This window comes from Choristoneura fumiferana, chromosome 23 (assembly GCF_025370935.1).
Source record: "Choristoneura fumiferana chromosome 23, NRCan_CFum_1, whole genome shotgun sequence".
In the NCBI taxonomy this organism is placed as follows: domain Eukaryota; kingdom Metazoa; phylum Arthropoda; class Insecta; order Lepidoptera; family Tortricidae; genus Choristoneura; species Choristoneura fumiferana.
This window is the reverse complement of record NC_133494.1, coordinates 12,135,815-12,152,562: the sequence shown is the minus strand read 5'-3', so window position 1 is coordinate 12,152,562 and position 16,748 is coordinate 12,135,815. Positions and strand designations below refer to the sequence as shown.

Sequence of the window (16,748 nt, the reverse complement as noted above, 5' to 3'; positions counted from 1 at the left end):
CTCATCAAAATAAATATTCCTCACTAGCTTTCTATCAGAAAAGTAAGTTTACTTTTTTTTAAGTATAATACATTTATTCATCCTATATACGTCCCACTGCTGGGCACAGGCCTCCTCTCAGAATGAGACATGAAATTATTTATTATTATTACTATAAAAATAATAAAAAGAAGACCCCGTCCAAAAGATCTGCATGTGGCAGGGCTCCCATGATACTTAAATAAACACGGCAATTACCAAACTCTTTAACAAACCTAACCATAGCCATCATGACAAAACCTTACTTGTCATCGTGACATTACTTCTCAAACCCACCTGATAAAGGAAATTTGGAAAGTTACAAAATGCAAAATTTCGGTCTAAATTTCAGTTATCACTATGCGAGAAGGTAAGAACAAGAACTCACGACAGTTCTATCACGAAATAATATCATTTTTAACGTGTAAAATGTACTCATGATAGCCCTATTGTCGCCAAAAGCCATATAGCTACTTGTTTCTGAGTTTATGCTGTTATTTTTACTGAGCAACTTATTTTACTACTTACTGATAGAATCTCGTCCACCGGATCCAATTTCTAACCCATATTTGACAGTGCCGTCGCTATAGGAGTCTGAACTGTAAAAACTTATGGTTTATCCCATGAATGCTATGCCTCTATCCCTACCGAAAGAAATGCACAAAAGGAGTACGAAAACATGTTTAGTGCCACAGCTACTAATAGATATTAGCACGTGTATCAAGCACGGGCAAATAATGAGTGATTTAAATTATTAATTGTTCTGTGATAGTAGTTAGGTAACCTTAGCTAAGTATCTACTTATTAGTTAACTATTTTTTTGTCACGTATGCTGCCGAGGGGAGGTGGCTATTGAGCGACTTATGATCCAGGGAAAGGTTGAGGGTACCAGGCCACGAGGAAGATCGCCTATGGAAGGACTGACCAAATAAAATCGGCAGTAAATGGCTCATCATCACTACATGAATGCACGAGGAAGGCGGCCATCAGGGAGGAGTGGCGGCGTGTTGTGAAGCTTGCCACCACCACCTGAAGTGATGACCACGACCACTCTGTCAAGAGTGATACCGACAAAGAAGACGAGATACCACCAACGGGACTTATCACGCTAACACACACGAGCAATGTTGCCGAAACGTCGAGGTAAATATTACTCGTGTGTGTTAGCGTGATAAGTCCCGTTGGTGGTATTTTGACTATGAGTGAAAATCACGAAAGTTTAAAACGTTATAAAGAAGAAGAGAATCTTAGTACTTGAGAAATAGCGGTTCAGCGGCAATAGTAATGATTTTTTTGTATTTTTCAGATAAAAGCATTCAAACCTAAGACATAATGAATGTCAAAATGGAGCATCGAGCTCGTCGGGCGCATGGTGCCAAGAAGAAAGAAAGTAAAGAAAGCAAAGATGATAAAATCATCATACTTGTCAATGGTGAAGATGATGATGATCCGATGAATTCAGTCAGGACACTCAAGCTTGAGAATTCCACGCAGACCAGGATAGGCGCTCGAGGCAAAGGTAACGTTGAAATCTAATACCTTTAAATGAGCAATTGTTGTATATATAAATATATAATATATATTTCGGGGATTTCGGAAACGGCTCCAATGATTTCGATGAAATTGGGTATGTCGGGGTTTTTGGGGATGAAAAATCGATTTAGCATGGTCTTATTTCTGGAAAAACGCTTGTTACCGAGTTCCAGCCCGAGCAAAGCTAATACTTAAATACAATATTGTACAATCATAGTAGATTGTTCCACAAGGGACTAAAACAAGCCATATGACACGAGATGTTTAGCCACCCGAGCAAAGCGAGGGTGGTTATAATTCGAGTGTCACTGTGGTTGTTTAGTCTCGCGTTAAACACTCTACTTTTCACTTTGAATGCGAGAAAAAAAAACACGTTCTATACAAAATTATAATACATGTTACTTATTTACAACGTACGCTCAATACGGGTAATGGACATCTGTTTAAAATTTGTTCCGTGGTTTTTTTTTGTAGTGATGCTTTAAATAGTTGCAAATTTAGCCAACAGATTCAAACTTGAAAACTATTTGAAACTAATTGGACTATGCATAATAAAATGAATTCATCCTTAATATAACAATTAATCGTGTTTATACAAAATCAATGAATATGGCGATAATCCTCCATTCATAAACACCGTGACTGGCTGTTTAGGGATTTCCAGAGTAAATTTAAAAAATACTTTAGTCCCTAGAGATTAATAAGGAGCTTTAGTCCCAATATGCAGATACTAAAATAACATTTTAAGAGCATGCGAGAAGTGAAAAATATTTTATTGAAGCAGGCGGTACTTTGCGGAAGTCCATAGCAAAGTAATTGTTTACCGTTAATTCATACAGTTAAATCTTGAGAACTAATGAGCTTCTCGCAAACGTTTCTCATTTTTTTTTATTCGACTGGATGGCAAACGAGCAAGTGGGTCTCCTGATGGTAAGAGATCACCACCGCCCATAAACATCTGCAACACCAGGGGTATTGCAGACGCGTTGCCAACCTAGAGGCCTAAGATGGGATACCTCACGTGCCAGTAATTTTACCGCCTGTCATACTCTCCACGCTGAAACACAACAGTGCAAGCACTGTTGCTTCACGGCAGGATTAGCGAGCAAGATGGTGGTAGCAATCATTTCTCTCCAAAGCAGCCATAACATAAGTAAAAACCATTAATTTAGTTTGCTTTGTGACTTTGTGGGAATTATTTTGTATGACTTTTAATCCAGACCAAATCTTCACAGGCAAAATCAGTTACCGATTAAATCTTCTTACAACTTTTATCACTGTTATTTTTACCCAAGTATATTTCATTTTACATCGATTTAAAACTTGCCTGTATTGAAAATTATAAATAGATAATAAGATATTACCACGACAAGGTAAACATGGAGAGGCCTAGTGTTCAATTATGGACGTGATGATAAAGAAAACATGTTTTTCACACCTCTCATTCAGAGAAGTAACTTTTGCTCCCTGACGAGAAGGAGCAAAGTGTAACTTTTCTGTTCAAGGCTTTTCTAAGTGTTTTGTTTGTTTGTTTGTTTGTTTATACTCTTTATTGTACAAAAAGGGAAAACAAAAAGGTTACATAAATAAAAGTTGTGTTAAGTACAAAGGTGGACTTATCCCTGCAGGGATCTCTGCCAGTCAACCTTTGAGTGGTAGAGGAGCAATCCAAAAAACAAGGATCGACAAATAGAGCAAAACATTTGAATAAATATAAATGCATATATAAACCTCAAATACTTAACTATATACAATAAATATATAACACATATATAAAACATTAATATATTTATAACTAAATATAAATTAAAATACATAAATACACACATTTACATACAATAATACAAGTATAAAGGATAATTACTTACTAAATAATCAAGGAACTAGTGTGAGCCACATCTTCTTCAATGTCTCTCTGAACGAGTAGTGTTTTATTGCAAATGCAATTTTTTGAAGTTGATAATTGTAAAACCACGCCATTTTCTATGCTGGTTGCTCTTTCATTATATTTTGAATTGTTTTCATTTTCAAGTTTCTTAATGCTCGTGTGAAAAGTTGTATAAGCCACTCGGGAGCAAAATTATTTTCATCTTAGGCGTTAACACTTGAATCCCTCATTACACTCAGGATTCTACTATAGGTAGAATTCTTCGCTACGCTCAGGATTCTATTGTAGAATCCTTCGCTACATTCTGGATTCAATGTACCGCCCTCGCCATAAATACACCATTTTGCTCCCTTGTGACACAAATAACTTTTTCACACCTCTCATTCAGAGAAGTAACTTTTGCTCCCTGACGAGAAGGAGCAAAGTGTAACTTTTCTGTTCAAGGGTTTTCTAAGTGTTTTATTGCAAATGCAATTTTTTGAAGTTGATAATTATAAAACCACGCCATTTTCTATGCTGGTTGCTCTTTCATTATATTTAGAATTGTATTTTCAAGTTTCTTAATGCTCGGTGTGAAAAGTTGTATGAGCCACTCGGGAGCAAAATTATTTTCATCTTGGGCGTTAACACTTGAATCCTTGAATGTACGCCCTCGCCGTAAATACACCATTTTGCTCCCTTATGACACAAATAACTATATTTGTTACAGCTAACTGTATTCCACTCGAAGACATTAATAAGTGTCTCACTTCAGGCATGAAGCAAATTTGTCCACGTCATAAACTAAAAAGAAAAAAAAGTAATTACTTATTGATTTTTATAGTGATTGATAGACATTAGACTAGTGGTTTCTCCTCTTCCCCTCCAAAATTATCATTTTCTTTCTTATTAATTAAGCACAGATCTGTTCACTTCTGAAGGTATGTCCTTTCACATTTTAAAAATGTAATTTGATGTAGTGCTAATGGTTCTTTATCATAAGTTTGACCGCTATGTGAGTCTTTGTGTCTGTCTGTGGCAACGTAGCTCTTAAACAGGTGGACCGATTTAGATGCGTTTTTTTTATTTGAAATCAGATTTTCTAGTGATGGTTCTTAGACACGTTTTATCAAAATCGGTTCAGCCATTTTTGAGATATTGAACTTTGAAGTGACAATGTCAAGGGTTTTCTAACTTTTTGTTGGTTAGTTTATACTCGTCTAGTTGCACATCGATTTTCGAAACAGATCTGTCATAATTAAGATTGAAAAAATTAACAAGATTAGATTAGAATAGAATTGCTGATTTTAGGGTAGCTTACCCTACTCAGAAACGTTAATTGACACTTAAATCCTTTATTAATAGTTATTTTCAATACACAAGAATAAATATTGAACAAATTAAGTGTCACTAACATGTTTCAGAGTACGGCGACAGCGGTAAGTGTGTGAACCCCAAATATAAACAATGGCTTCTTTGTAAGCATAGTTACAAATTCACGTTAAATAGTAAGTACCCTCTTTATTACTAAATTTCGTACTAAGTCCATACATTATTTTACGTAGCAAAATCTTTGATTTCACAGCAAAAATTATGGATTGGAAGAAATATCACAGACTAAGTGTAATTAACTCGTTCGTTGAAGATTTAGAAAGAGATTTTCCTGCCATTTGTACAGTTAGTGTTATTGGAAAATCAATCGAAGGTCGATCAATTAAGGTAACAAACCATAAAAAAATCTTTGAACTGTTTTACATAAGAAACAAAGATATGAATACTTAATTCATGATCATGATTAAGAGAGACAAAGAAGAAACATAATTTTGATGGGATTTTCCTCAACATGCCAGTCTAGACTCTATCATACAATACAATATAATACAAGTATTCTTTATTGCACACCACAAATCAGTACAAAAAAAATCTAATATACACACTAAATCAGGGTATAAATTAACAGTCTTAAATGAGTTTACTTCCGGATCTCCTTTGCTCTGCACTCCTGATGATCCGTTCCTCTCTGCATCTCATTTCTACCAACTGGTCGATAGATGTCATCCTATCATGTCATAGGTAGCTAAAAGCAGACCTATTTATAAAGTGGTCTCTTCTAGACTAAATATGTCAAGATTAAATCTGTAAACGTAAACTTTCTCGTTGCCATGGGCATGGGACGGGAATCAGACCACTTTTGTTTTTTTTCCCAAAACTAGTTTACCAGACCTAGAACTTCTATTTTAATTCAGGGTGGTCTGATTTAGGTCTTTTGGGATTTACAGTCGTGGAAACTGAATCACGTACCAAGAAGAAACCTTTCCATAATCAATTTCACTATGATTTCTTCGGCAGATGTATGGAATGTCACTATGACATTAGTAGTACAAAGGTGCCCTGATACACAAGTCTGTACTTGTAACTACAATTTTGTCTAATCAATTTATACTTTTGAGATGTTGAAGATATCAAACAGCAACGCCACCAACACGCCGGTGTGGCTAGACGGCGCGATACACCCTCGCGAGTGGATCACTACAGCGGTCGTCACTTACATAGCCGACTACATTGTCAGGAACTTCCACGACTTGTCTGAACATCTTACTAATAAAGACTGGTAAGAATTTCTATTATAATGACACCAACGTTCTACCAATGAGGGCTATCGTTTTAGATGGCGCACTGTTGCGTGAGGTTTTTAAGTATGGCTTTCAAAGCCTGTTATTACGGGCGTGAAAACAAAGTTTAGATTAAAATCATATTTAATACACCTTAAAACCGTACCATAAAAATATCGAGCATGCCACAGTGTTGCATAGTCCCCGTTTTGTTCGGAAAAAAGGGAGGACAAAGGTTTCCGAAAGACAAAACTGTCTCAAAACACATACATTCATTGCCCCGGAACGCATATTTGCCATAATTAATTTCAGATATTGCAAAATATTCACAAAATTATTCTAATTTTAAATAAACCCGCGTAGCTCAGCCAAAAACTATGAGATTTGACATTTCGGAGACCTCACGCTACACTAGCGCCTCTAGTGGCGAATTCATACGCGATAGCCCTCATTGTGAGTATGTGCGTGCATGCATGTATTATTACTCCTTTGCGTTTAAACAGCTAAATGGATATGGATGAAATTTGGTATACGTAACTCCTTTGTGTGAAGGTAGACAAAAATTTGTTTAAGCTTTGGCTTACAAAATAATGAAAAAAAGTCAAATAGTTTCGAATTTCTACAGGTTTCTAAAGCTGTTAACGAAAAGTTTATGTTTATTGGTATTTATTGCAGTTTGAATTGAAGACATTATTTTCGTAGACAAGTATTGATAAAGACATTTTACTTAACAATGATGATTTATTTATCACCAGATAATCAAAATGGAAGGTATTAAAGTTGTCGACGTGTTCTAAGACACTATAGAAGTTTTACATATTACTGAATAATTCCAGGTATATCGTACCAGTACTAAATCCAGATGGTTATGAGTACACGCATACTCACGATAGAATGTGGCGAAAGAATAGAGCCATTTATGACGGACACTGCGTGGGAGTCGATCTGAATAGAAACTTTAGGTATTCACATCTTACTATACCTAGTGCCATCCACGTAGATGCGTGATTTTGTCAAAATTAGACATTAATGACATTGTAATAAGAACCACGGCACGCGTCATCGTGAATGACTCTACCTATAGTAAGTAATATTGCTAAGGTAGACGACACCCTGCGGTCATTTCTATTGATAATGACATGAGATTAAAGAAGCCAACTATTGGGACAGTGCCGAGCACTCTTACGTTTACCTTATTTAATATTTTAAAATTTCCAAGTTTAGAATACCTATAGAGGCCGTAATTCTAACCTAACCTATATTTTTAAAGTTTCCGACATAAACAGGACAGGTTAGGACTAGTTGGGTTTTAGACCACTGACTACTTAGACCAGTTGATTTTTTAGACCACGTGCTTCTTAGACCGCTGCTTTTTAGACGAAGTGATACTAACCCAAAGCAACCATCATTTCAACGCAGTTCTAAATATGATTAATTTTATTTATTATGGTATTTGGCAGTTATGGATGGGGCCACAATGGTGAAGAAGGTTCGTCAGATACACCAGAAAACGTATTTTACAGAGGACCTGCCCCTTTTTCAGAACCAGAAACGGCAGCTGTTAGAGTAAGATTGTTTCAGTTACTGGAATAAACAATTGGAATAACAGATACTAAAAAATGCAATATTTCAGGATTTTATTCTAGGTTCACCGACCCCATTCAAGGTGTTTCTGTCGTTTCATAGCTACTTTGAGCTGATAATTTTTCCATGGGGATACAAAAAAGATCCGTGTCCGGACTACTTGAATTTGATGGAAGCAGGAATAAGGATGGCCAGGGTAATTACGAGTATATGAATTCACAGACAATATTTAACTATAGTTAAAAGTGAAACTGATGGAAAATTGTGTTTAATAGTTAAGAGATAACTAAAAGATAGTTCCCGATAACTAAAAGATGATCCTTGTCTTAAACTGTCATTTAGTTTTTATTCCACCTTTAGTTATCAGCAGGGGTCGGACTAAAGTGCGAATGACGTAAAAATGACGTAATCTTGCACACAAGATGATTTTTTTATTTAAACTTCCGTGTGACATGTAGTAACAAAGTAGCATTAATGAAGTAATACAATAATCGTAAATAAATCAATGGAATTCAGTGAATAAAATCAATTTCATATCATTTAATAAAGAGGTTGATAAATGATAAGTGATAATTGTTTTGAAAATCAAAAATACTATTTGAAATCATGCTATAAGTGGTTTGACGTCATCGGCACTTTTTGTCCGATCCCTGGTTATGTTACATAAAGTCAAGGATCCGGAATCATCCTGGTGGGAATTACCTTTTCGTAGTCAATATCGCTATGATTTTTTTGCAAATATGTTAAATGTTAACATGACATTAGTAGCACAAAGGTACCAGGTCCACCCTGCTACGTGATTCAGTTTCCTCGACTGCACCTATATGTTTTGTAGGTTGAAATTTTTATTTACTCAAGGGATAGAACTAATTATCTAAGGACTACTTTCAGATTTTGCTATGAGATAAATATGAAACTAACCACCATAAAATTAACGTGATCTAAGTTTACAGGCAATCCATAAATCAAGTGGGATGACGTACAAAGTCGGCAGTACAAAAGACCTGACATACTACGCTTGTGGTACAGCCACGGACTGGAGTTACTCAGTAGCTAAGATCCCGTACTCATTCATGATAGAACTGCCTAGCAAAAAAAATAAGTTCAAACTGCCAAGGGACAAAATATTATCGACATGTGAGGAATCATGGAATGGAGTCCAAAGTTTAATGGAATACGTCGATGGTCCTTCATATTTGCGAAAGAAGAAGTGAACCATGCTTTGTAAAAATAATTTTGAATGTTGAAGAGAATGATGTATGTGAAGATTGTAAAAAAGAGGCCTGGTTTAATAAACTAAACAGTCTCAAGTGTTTTAGTGCAACGTATAAAAATGTGAAAAAGTTTAGTGAACAATAGATAAGTTTTGTCCATTTTAAATTGTGTTTCAATTTTAATGTTTGATTCGAGGGATTGTGAGGAAGTCATTAAATAAAAAAAAAGATATCAATGATGAAATGAACAATCACTGCAAAAACCTAACGATGCCTCAATTCTCAAAATGGTCCAAGCCATTTTTACGCTACATTAACCAGAAGCCAACATATAATCGGATTGAAGTAGTCAGTAAAAAAAAAACTATAACTTCATAATTGTATATTTTTAACAAAGCTATTCACAATTTTTTTTGCACCACATAAAATCATATTTTACATCTTCTGCTCACAGTCAACTCAGCGTAGTTTTCTAACATCAACGTTGCAAGTCGTACACTTTTGTTTATCCACAAAATCAGCTAAAGCCATCACACCACTTAAGGTTTCTTTGCAGCAATCGGTGATTTCTTCTTTTGGCAATAAAAATCTGTACTCCTTACTTCTCAGTTCTACGAGATATGAGAAGGGTATTCGCGCAGTTCCATAACTCCAGTCAATGCTGGTCCCGCAAGCACTATACATCAAGTCTTTAAAGTTACCAACTTTGTACATACGCCCGCTGGTAGCATACATGGCCTGGAAATGGAAAATCTGATAATCTCAAGGAAGATTAAAACAGACTGAAGTTTTTTACGTAATCATTCAGCTCACGATGCAAAAGGTAGAATAAGTAGATGCATTGGTGTTTCTATATTCAATCATAAACCATTCTTATTCTTATTGAATATACTTAACATAGTATCCATTTTTGATACAGAACTATTAGAACTCTTTGTGTATTTCGAATTGTAAAGAAATATGGACACTGAGATATACCACGGGAGTTTACCTTTGCCATGGCAGTAGCACCTTCAAGCAAGGTTACATAGTCAGGACATGGTTCAGGCGTGAAGCACCAAGGGAACGCTATCACCTCGCTGTAAGCGTGGAACGTAAGAAATATTTTGAACGGCGTACCAGAGTACAATATCAAATCCTGCAAATTATTATAATTAAGAACAAATCCCAATCAAGATTTAATGAAACATCAACATGCTGTAAAATTTACCTTAACAGCAGCAGCTTCAGGCTCCGAAAATGGTTCTTCACCTCGAAAGTTGGCATGAGTTGGGTCGTTTGATGAAAATTCTAACGACTTTCCCCAACTATTGCTGTAACAATTTTTATATCACTGACATACCAATCGACTATCTCCAGTGTTTCTGAATAGCCACAGCACTGGAGAGGTATACTTATATTATAATATCTTAGCAAAAATTTACATCCATACCCGAAGTTTCTGTTAAGGTCTACCCCGACAACGGTGTGGCCCATCCGATATCTATTCTTACGCCACATGCGATCGGTGGCATGAGAATATTCATAGCCATCCGGATTCAGAACAGGAACAAAGAACCTGCAATTCGTTGGAGATGTACGTACATACATGTACAGCCAAAGAAACTAAATCGCGTACCACGATGGAACTTTTGTGCTACTGATGTCATATTGATTATGAAAAGTTCTACGCTGGTACTCGATTCAGTTCGTACCCACATCTATAACTCAATCAAGGCTGTCTCAATCAGGGATTCTGTATCTGTATGTATCTAGGTTCAGACAATGGTCGCAATTAAGATTTATAATGAAGTATCAGAAAGTAGGTATCTCAAGATTCGTTATAAACCTGCTACTATAAGAGATCCGACGAAAAAGTTATACTTGTCTATAGGGGAAACCTACCAGTCTTCAAAGCCTTACCAGTTCAAAAATTTGAACATTAAACTACGAAGGAATAAGAAAGAAGGGAGAGAAAATAAGAAAGAGAAAGTAGGAAGGAAGGGCTACGAGTTACCACGAAAAATGTTAACCAAATTCGATTTAAGACGTCGGTTATCCGAGTTTATTTTTCTATAAGCCTTACCAGTCTTTATTAGTCATAGATTTTGGGAGATTATTGAAGTTGTTGGCGATATAATTGGCAATGTACGTTACAACTGATGTACTTATCCACTCCCGCGCATGAATAGCGCCATCTAGCCAAGCTCCTGTGTTATTCGCGTCACTATTCGATATCTTCAGCATCTGTAAGAAATAAATATAAAATTCGTGCTAAGAGGATATATATGTACAAAAGAAGGAAATTCTATTGGTACAGTTACACTATTCCAGAAATATTAATTATTATAGAGGACATCTCGTTTTCTACGTCATTAATTCCAGGCAAATCTGATTAGATTATGAATTAGAATCCTACAGGAATTGTAACGAAAATTATTATGGTTCTATGAAATACCAACCTTTATGTCCCTACCTTCAACCGATTTACCTATAGAACTAACAGTACATGTTGACGGAAATTGAGTTTCTAAATCCATCATGAAGTTATATATGAGATGCAATGGATAGTAATTCTTCCAATCCAGCACACGTTCTGTAACATTAAATACCGTTAGTCTCAAATACTTATTTAGCAGCATCTATTATATTTGAAATGTAATAGATCCAGCATGTTTTATCGAATACTAACATTGGTTCTTTATATTTTATTTGACAGGACCACTGCAGGGATCGTTAGTCATCCTTATATCCTCTAAGCCGTAGAGTCTAAGGGCTTACGCTGGCTGACGCGGTTTGCACGGAGCGGGTGGACGCCTATTGAAAAATATTATGAGCAGCGCTAACTGTACGAGTACACGTCCCGTGCGACGGATTTTACCTGAGGGCCTACTCCGAAGTTCGAAAATCGAAGTTCGTATCGTACCGTCCCTCTCGCTCTCGTATTAAATAGTATAAGTGTCAGAAGGACCGAACGACACGATCTTCGTTTTTCGAATTCCGTAGTGGCCTGTACCCGCGCCCGTAGGCGTGCGTCTGCTCCGTGAACCCGCGCCAGCTAGCATATAGGCTCTAATCGGAGGTACGATCAGTGCAGAGTTGCTAGAGTTTCAGTGGTCTAACTGTACTTTTTGTTGATTACTTTGTAAATTCTTCGCATCATAAGACAGTCTGCTGTAAGGTGACGACGGCCGCTGGAGAGGGGGGCTATTCGGCCGCCGACGCGTTGGCGAAGGAGGGGGCGACGGGTAGTACGGCACAGGTGCTGTCTTATCCGTTGACACTTCAAATGGGATGTCTCTTTCGCGTAGAAGCTTCTCAACTTGGCACTTCCGCATTCCCTCCACCATCACATCCATAGCATCTTTGCTTTCTCGGAAGATATTTATGGCTGTAAACGTAGAACCAGATCCTTAGGCTGCCTATCTACTGAAGCGGCGCGAGGCAGCGGAGTGGTGAGCGAGATATAAATACACACTAATAGCGAGGTGAAGAAACATGTGCGAGCGGGGAAGCGGTGAAGCGGGGCGAGGAAACGAGCGCGAGCGGGGAAGCGAAGTAGCTCTGTGAAAGGAAAAACAGTCCGCAACTCCGCTCCGGATTGCATTACCCTCTCGCTTCGCTCCGCTACCTTGCTCTGATTCAGTGGACAGGCAGCCTTAGGTTTTTTTTTACTTAGTGGTACTTTTTAGGGTTCCGTAGTCAACTAGGAACCCTTATAGTTTCGCTATGTCTGTCCGTCTGTGTGTCTGTCCGTCCGCGGGTAAGCCGAGAGAACGTACTAGAAAGCTGTAATTTGGCATGAATATAGTGCCATAGGTGTAAAGTGGCGGTGTTTTTTTTCTTAACTAGCCCTATAATGTGGGGTATCGTTGGATAGGTCTTTTAAAACCAGGATGATTTTTATATTGTGATCTGTTTGCGAAATATTCAACTTTAAAGTGCAAAATTTCATTAAAATTGAGCGTCCCTCCCCCAAACTGTTGGGTGGAAAATTTTTAAAAAATTCATGATGCTAGTAAGTACATCAAATTAACAAGGAAAATTACAACGGCTAAGATTGCATGAGAATTATTAAGTAGTAGTTTAAGAATAAATAACAGCCTAAAGTATAAAATATTCCTAAACTTGGAAGATGACCATTCCCGCGACTTCTCTGTACAAACTTTCCATACTTATTGATCATTGTATTTTGATTCAAGTTGATTGTACAATAAATCATTTTTTATTTTTATTTTTTTATTTTTTATTTAGATTCCGTACACAATACGAAATCCTTAGAGAAATGTTACTTGAATTTTTTGTAATAGCTACGGAACCCTACCTTGGGCGTGTCCGACACGCTCTTGGCCGGTTTATTTTTTATGTTGCATACATATTTGGTATCAATCTAAAATTAGTAATATCAGACAGCTTGGTAAAATAAGCTATTTCAAATGTGAGTAAAAGTATTTACTTAAGCAATCGGATGGTGACAAAATGTAGACGAATCACCTCTGGAACAGACAATTGAACAAAAAAATTGTCCAAGACTTGCCTCAACCCGCAACTTCGCTTGCATGAACCACTAGATCTGGCAGATGAATTAAAACTTACTCGGATACGTTAATATCGAGATAAAAAATTGGCCTATGTGTTATTCCAGACGTCCAGCTACCCCATCTATCCTAGCGCACAGGAGTAACACGCACACACACATGCACGCACGCACACACGCGCAAACGTACTTAAAAACTTACATACTAGCAAATTTTCGCAATTATGATATTATTAGTAGGATTAATTATTGCCGTGTAGTCGCCGATATAGTTAAAAGGCCTGAAGATGGAATAAAAATTTGTTAAAGGTACCAAACGCCTCCGCGACTTACCGCCCTTGGTTTCCAAGTTCTTTAAAAATATCCTTTGCCCCTCCTTCGTACATTTTACGTCCCATATTTGATATCTCCCGTCTTTGGGTGCCACTTTGAATAACTTTGAACGGAAATTTTGACAATTTACGCTATATTTTGTGTATTTCAATTTAATTTAATTATAGAGCATGTTTTGCTGTCTTACGTCTAATGTCATTGTCGTAGCTTATGAGATCCACAGACCAAATTACTAATCCATTACTTTTCTTGTTATCATTTTGTTGAAATAAGGTAGAGTTCCTCACTGCAAAAAAAGTTATGCGTTGATTTGCCCTTGTCCTTAGCTTGTCCTTTTTAATCGTATACATAATTCCTACTAACATAGTCTATTATATATAAGTCTGTGGGTACTATAGCTGGGCTGGAGTTATTGAAATTACTTACTGAGCACTTTCTCAAAACATTCCAATATTCGAATGGAGATCGCGGATCGGCAAGCACAGCCTAGGACGTCCACCAACGAGATGGACGGCTGACCTGGTTAAAACTATAGGTTCGCAATGGATGCAAGTCACTTCTAACCGAAGCATTTGGAGATTTATGGGGGGAGGCATTATGTCTAACAGTGGACGTCCTAGGCTGATATGATGATGATAATGATTAAATGATTACAATATCATTGTGCTATTTAAGCGCACTGTAAGGCTGCACATTCGCCAGAAATTTGCAAGGAAGCAGAACAGGAGCGGTCGTAGTTTGAGTTTTAAAAGGGATCAGCCAGATATTTCCGTAATTTTTCTATGTTTAGGAGTTTTATCATACGAATGAGTACGATTTAACTAGGCCATCTACCCAGAACTAACATTACGCATTCCGGTACGCGGTCGTCGCTCCAGAGGCTTACAGGTCACAATGTTGGTCATTGTATATTACGGCTACTGATGGCTGTTCTACCAGCAGCATACCCCATCCACTGCTACCCAGAGATGTACTGAAGGTAAGCTTGAGCCTAGAACATCTCTGGGTAGCAGTGGATGGGGTATGCTGCTGGTAGACCAGCCATCAGTAGCCGTAATATACAATGACCAATCCATTGTGACCTGTAAGCTTCTGGAGTGACGACCGCGTACCGGAATGCGTAATGTTGGTAGGCTTCACGCTAGCTGGGTGGATGACCTAGTTTAATTAATAAATAAAAAATATTTAGCGACCCCAAAATATTTAGGTACAGTCACCAGCACAAATATCTGACACAGCAAAGCGTGTATAAAATCTGATGTGACTCTATTTCCTTATTTCAAGGGCCGGTGGGACGTGTCAGATATTTTTGCACACTCCGCTGTGGTATTAATAATAATAATAATCTATTATTTACTATTATTTCAGGTAACATTATGACTTTTTTTGTTAGTAGACAGGCTTATTTCCAGAGTTAGTAATAGAATAAAATGCATTAATTCACCTGTTTATAAAACTTTACCCAGTTTATAAATTCCCCTAAAAAGCCATTCTTATAATGAAAACGCGTCAGTTGCCGCACAAACAATGACAGTAATCACGGAGCTTCGAGCTGCTCGATAATTAGATGTAATCAGATAGATATTTTGAGCAAACGCCTTGGCTTTGCCCTCCATGAACCCCCTTTGATAAAGTGTTACTATTGGTTGTCGATTTTATACCGGTTGATTATTTATCTCGTTTATTTATTTATACATTCTAGTGCACATAAAAGTAGTCATGTTACGTGCGATAGCTTCGTAGCAATCTTATGAATAGGGCATATTAGGCAAAGCTCGGCGCAGGGGGCGACACTAGCGCAAACCCATGATAACGTCAGTTCTCTTTATATTTGGTCGCCTTGACAGATCATGACCAAAGAGTATTAGTACCTAAGAAATCACGTCATATATTTGGTCGCCTTGACAGATCATGACCAAAGAGTATTAGTACCTATAGAAATCACGATATATTATTAGTAACAAAATAACATTTTACATCGATAAATACGATAGAGCCATATTTCTAAATACGATAATATTTAAGGTACAACTATTCCCTCACCAGTAGCATTGTTAAAATGAAATTAACACGTTGATGGGAGCAGGAAGCAGACTTTAAACCAAAATAAAATCTCCACGGAGTAACGGTTCCTACCGTAGGCTACAGTAGGTAACTGTTATGATACAGCGAACTGACGTCAATAGTACTTGCAGGGTATTCACGTCCAACTCGCTTCAACGTATAAGTCGAGTTTATGTCGAGTAACATTGGTACCCCGGACTCCGGTAACCCGCTAACCATCGCGGGCCCCAAACGGCCCCTCCCTGTGTCGCCGTCTTACACGCGTTTATCTTTTTAATTGAGGCCACCCTTGTTAGTTGCTTGTACGATTTATAGTACAAAGTCCCATAACTTGGGCATTAGGAAATTGGCAAATCGATTTTATTTCAGGATGGTCCCCTGGTTAACCAAGCGTTGAAAGATCCAAAATGAAACCTATTATTATAATTGCGAATGTTTGCTAGTGTGCATGTGTTTGAGACTCTTTGACGCAAAAAAGGCTAGACGGAATTTGGTGAACTTTTGTACTGAAGTAAATAGCTGGATCGTCTATGTAGCAAAATGTCCAGCGACGCAAAATTACATATGTACGAGTATGAGCGGCTATAATTTACGATTTGGACGATTTTAACATTGGACATTTTACATGTTTAGACTAGTTGCTATCGGGCCATGCCTCTTTATAGACGTTATGCGAATTGGATGTTTGACATCATCACACAAGGGACAATTTATATAATTGAACATATTGTGATTTTTAAAACATCCTAAAGTCATTATCATTTTGATTTATTACAAGCTTTTCTTTAGCTTGCCCTGTTTGTTTATTTATTTATTTGTTTGTTTGGGTCAAATCTTGGAAGCTAAATTTGACCTACTTCCTCCAGTCGGATTGATTTGAAATTCAGCATATATAATCCGACAGTGACATCCTGATAGTCCGGCCAGGATCGTCTCTGCAGGTTGGAACTCCTGAACAGTTAATGGCAGCGACTTGAAATTTTGTACGGAAATGTAATTTGGATGAC

At 37.3% G+C, this 16,748-nt stretch overlaps 2 protein-coding genes across 4 annotated transcripts; one reads left to right on the top strand and one right to left on the bottom strand.

The window, feature by feature from the left end:
• Positions 1-297: 297 nt before the first annotated feature.
• Positions 298-8,994, top strand: LOC141440874 (carboxypeptidase B-like). 3 transcript variants are annotated; one of them, XM_074105455.1, is made up of 10 exons: positions 298-388; positions 1,325-1,537; positions 4,149-4,238; positions 4,843-4,926; positions 5,004-5,137; positions 5,878-6,029; positions 6,867-6,992; positions 7,491-7,596; positions 7,664-7,810; positions 8,568-8,994. In XM_074105455.1, exons 2-10 carry the CDS (start codon positions 1,351-1,353, stop codon positions 8,826-8,828), a joined length of 1,287 nt encoding a protein of 428 aa, XP_073961556.1. In that variant the 5' UTR covers positions 298-388; positions 1,325-1,350; the 3' UTR covers positions 8,829-8,994. The 3 variants fall into 3 exon arrangements, with proteins under 3 accessions (XP_073961556.1, XP_073961555.1, XP_073961557.1); XM_074105454.1 differs by having other exon boundaries at positions 5,869-6,029; XM_074105456.1 differs by lacking the exon at positions 4,843-4,926 and having other exon boundaries at positions 5,869-6,029.
• A 199-nt stretch (positions 8,995-9,193) lies between these two features.
• On the bottom strand, positions 9,194-13,878 carry LOC141440868 (carboxypeptidase B-like). Its single transcript, XM_074105446.1, has 8 exons — positions 13,678-13,878; positions 11,950-12,198; positions 11,270-11,403; positions 10,894-11,054; positions 10,261-10,386; positions 10,039-10,141; positions 9,820-9,966; positions 9,194-9,566 (listed from the first exon to the last, which is right to left on the bottom strand). The coding sequence occupies exons 2-8, from the start codon at positions 12,164-12,166 to the stop codon at positions 9,288-9,290; spliced, it is 1,167 nt and encodes a 388-aa protein (XP_073961547.1). The 5' UTR covers positions 12,167-12,198; positions 13,678-13,878; the 3' UTR covers positions 9,194-9,287.
• Positions 13,879-16,748: the final 2,870 nt, after the last annotated feature.

Excerpts from the sequence above, each read along its gene's own strand:
- LOC141440868 (XM_074105446.1), bottom strand. The coding sequence starts at position 12,166 with ATGGATGTGATGGTGGAGGGAATGCGGAAGTGCCAAGTTGAGAAGCTT. Across the intron at positions 11,404-11,949 it reads TGATGCGAAGAATTTACAAA|AACGTGTGCTGGATTGGAAG; the intron begins GTAATCAACAAA and ends TTAATGTTACAG. Across the intron at positions 10,387-10,893 it reads TCTATGACTAATAAAGACTG|GTTCTTTGTTCCTGTTCTGA; the intron begins GTAAGGCTTATA and ends AACGAATTGCAG.
- LOC141440874 (XM_074105454.1), top strand. The coding sequence starts at position 1,351 with ATGAATGTCAAAATGGAGCATCGAGCTCGTCGGGCGCATGGTGCCAAG. Across the intron at positions 1,538-4,148 it reads GATAGGCGCTCGAGGCAAAG|CTAACTGTATTCCACTCGAA; the intron begins GTAACGTTGAAA and ends TATTTGTTACAG. Across the intron at positions 7,597-7,663 it reads CAGAAACGGCAGCTGTTAGA|GATTTTATTCTAGGTTCACC; the intron begins GTAAGATTGTTT and ends GCAATATTTCAG.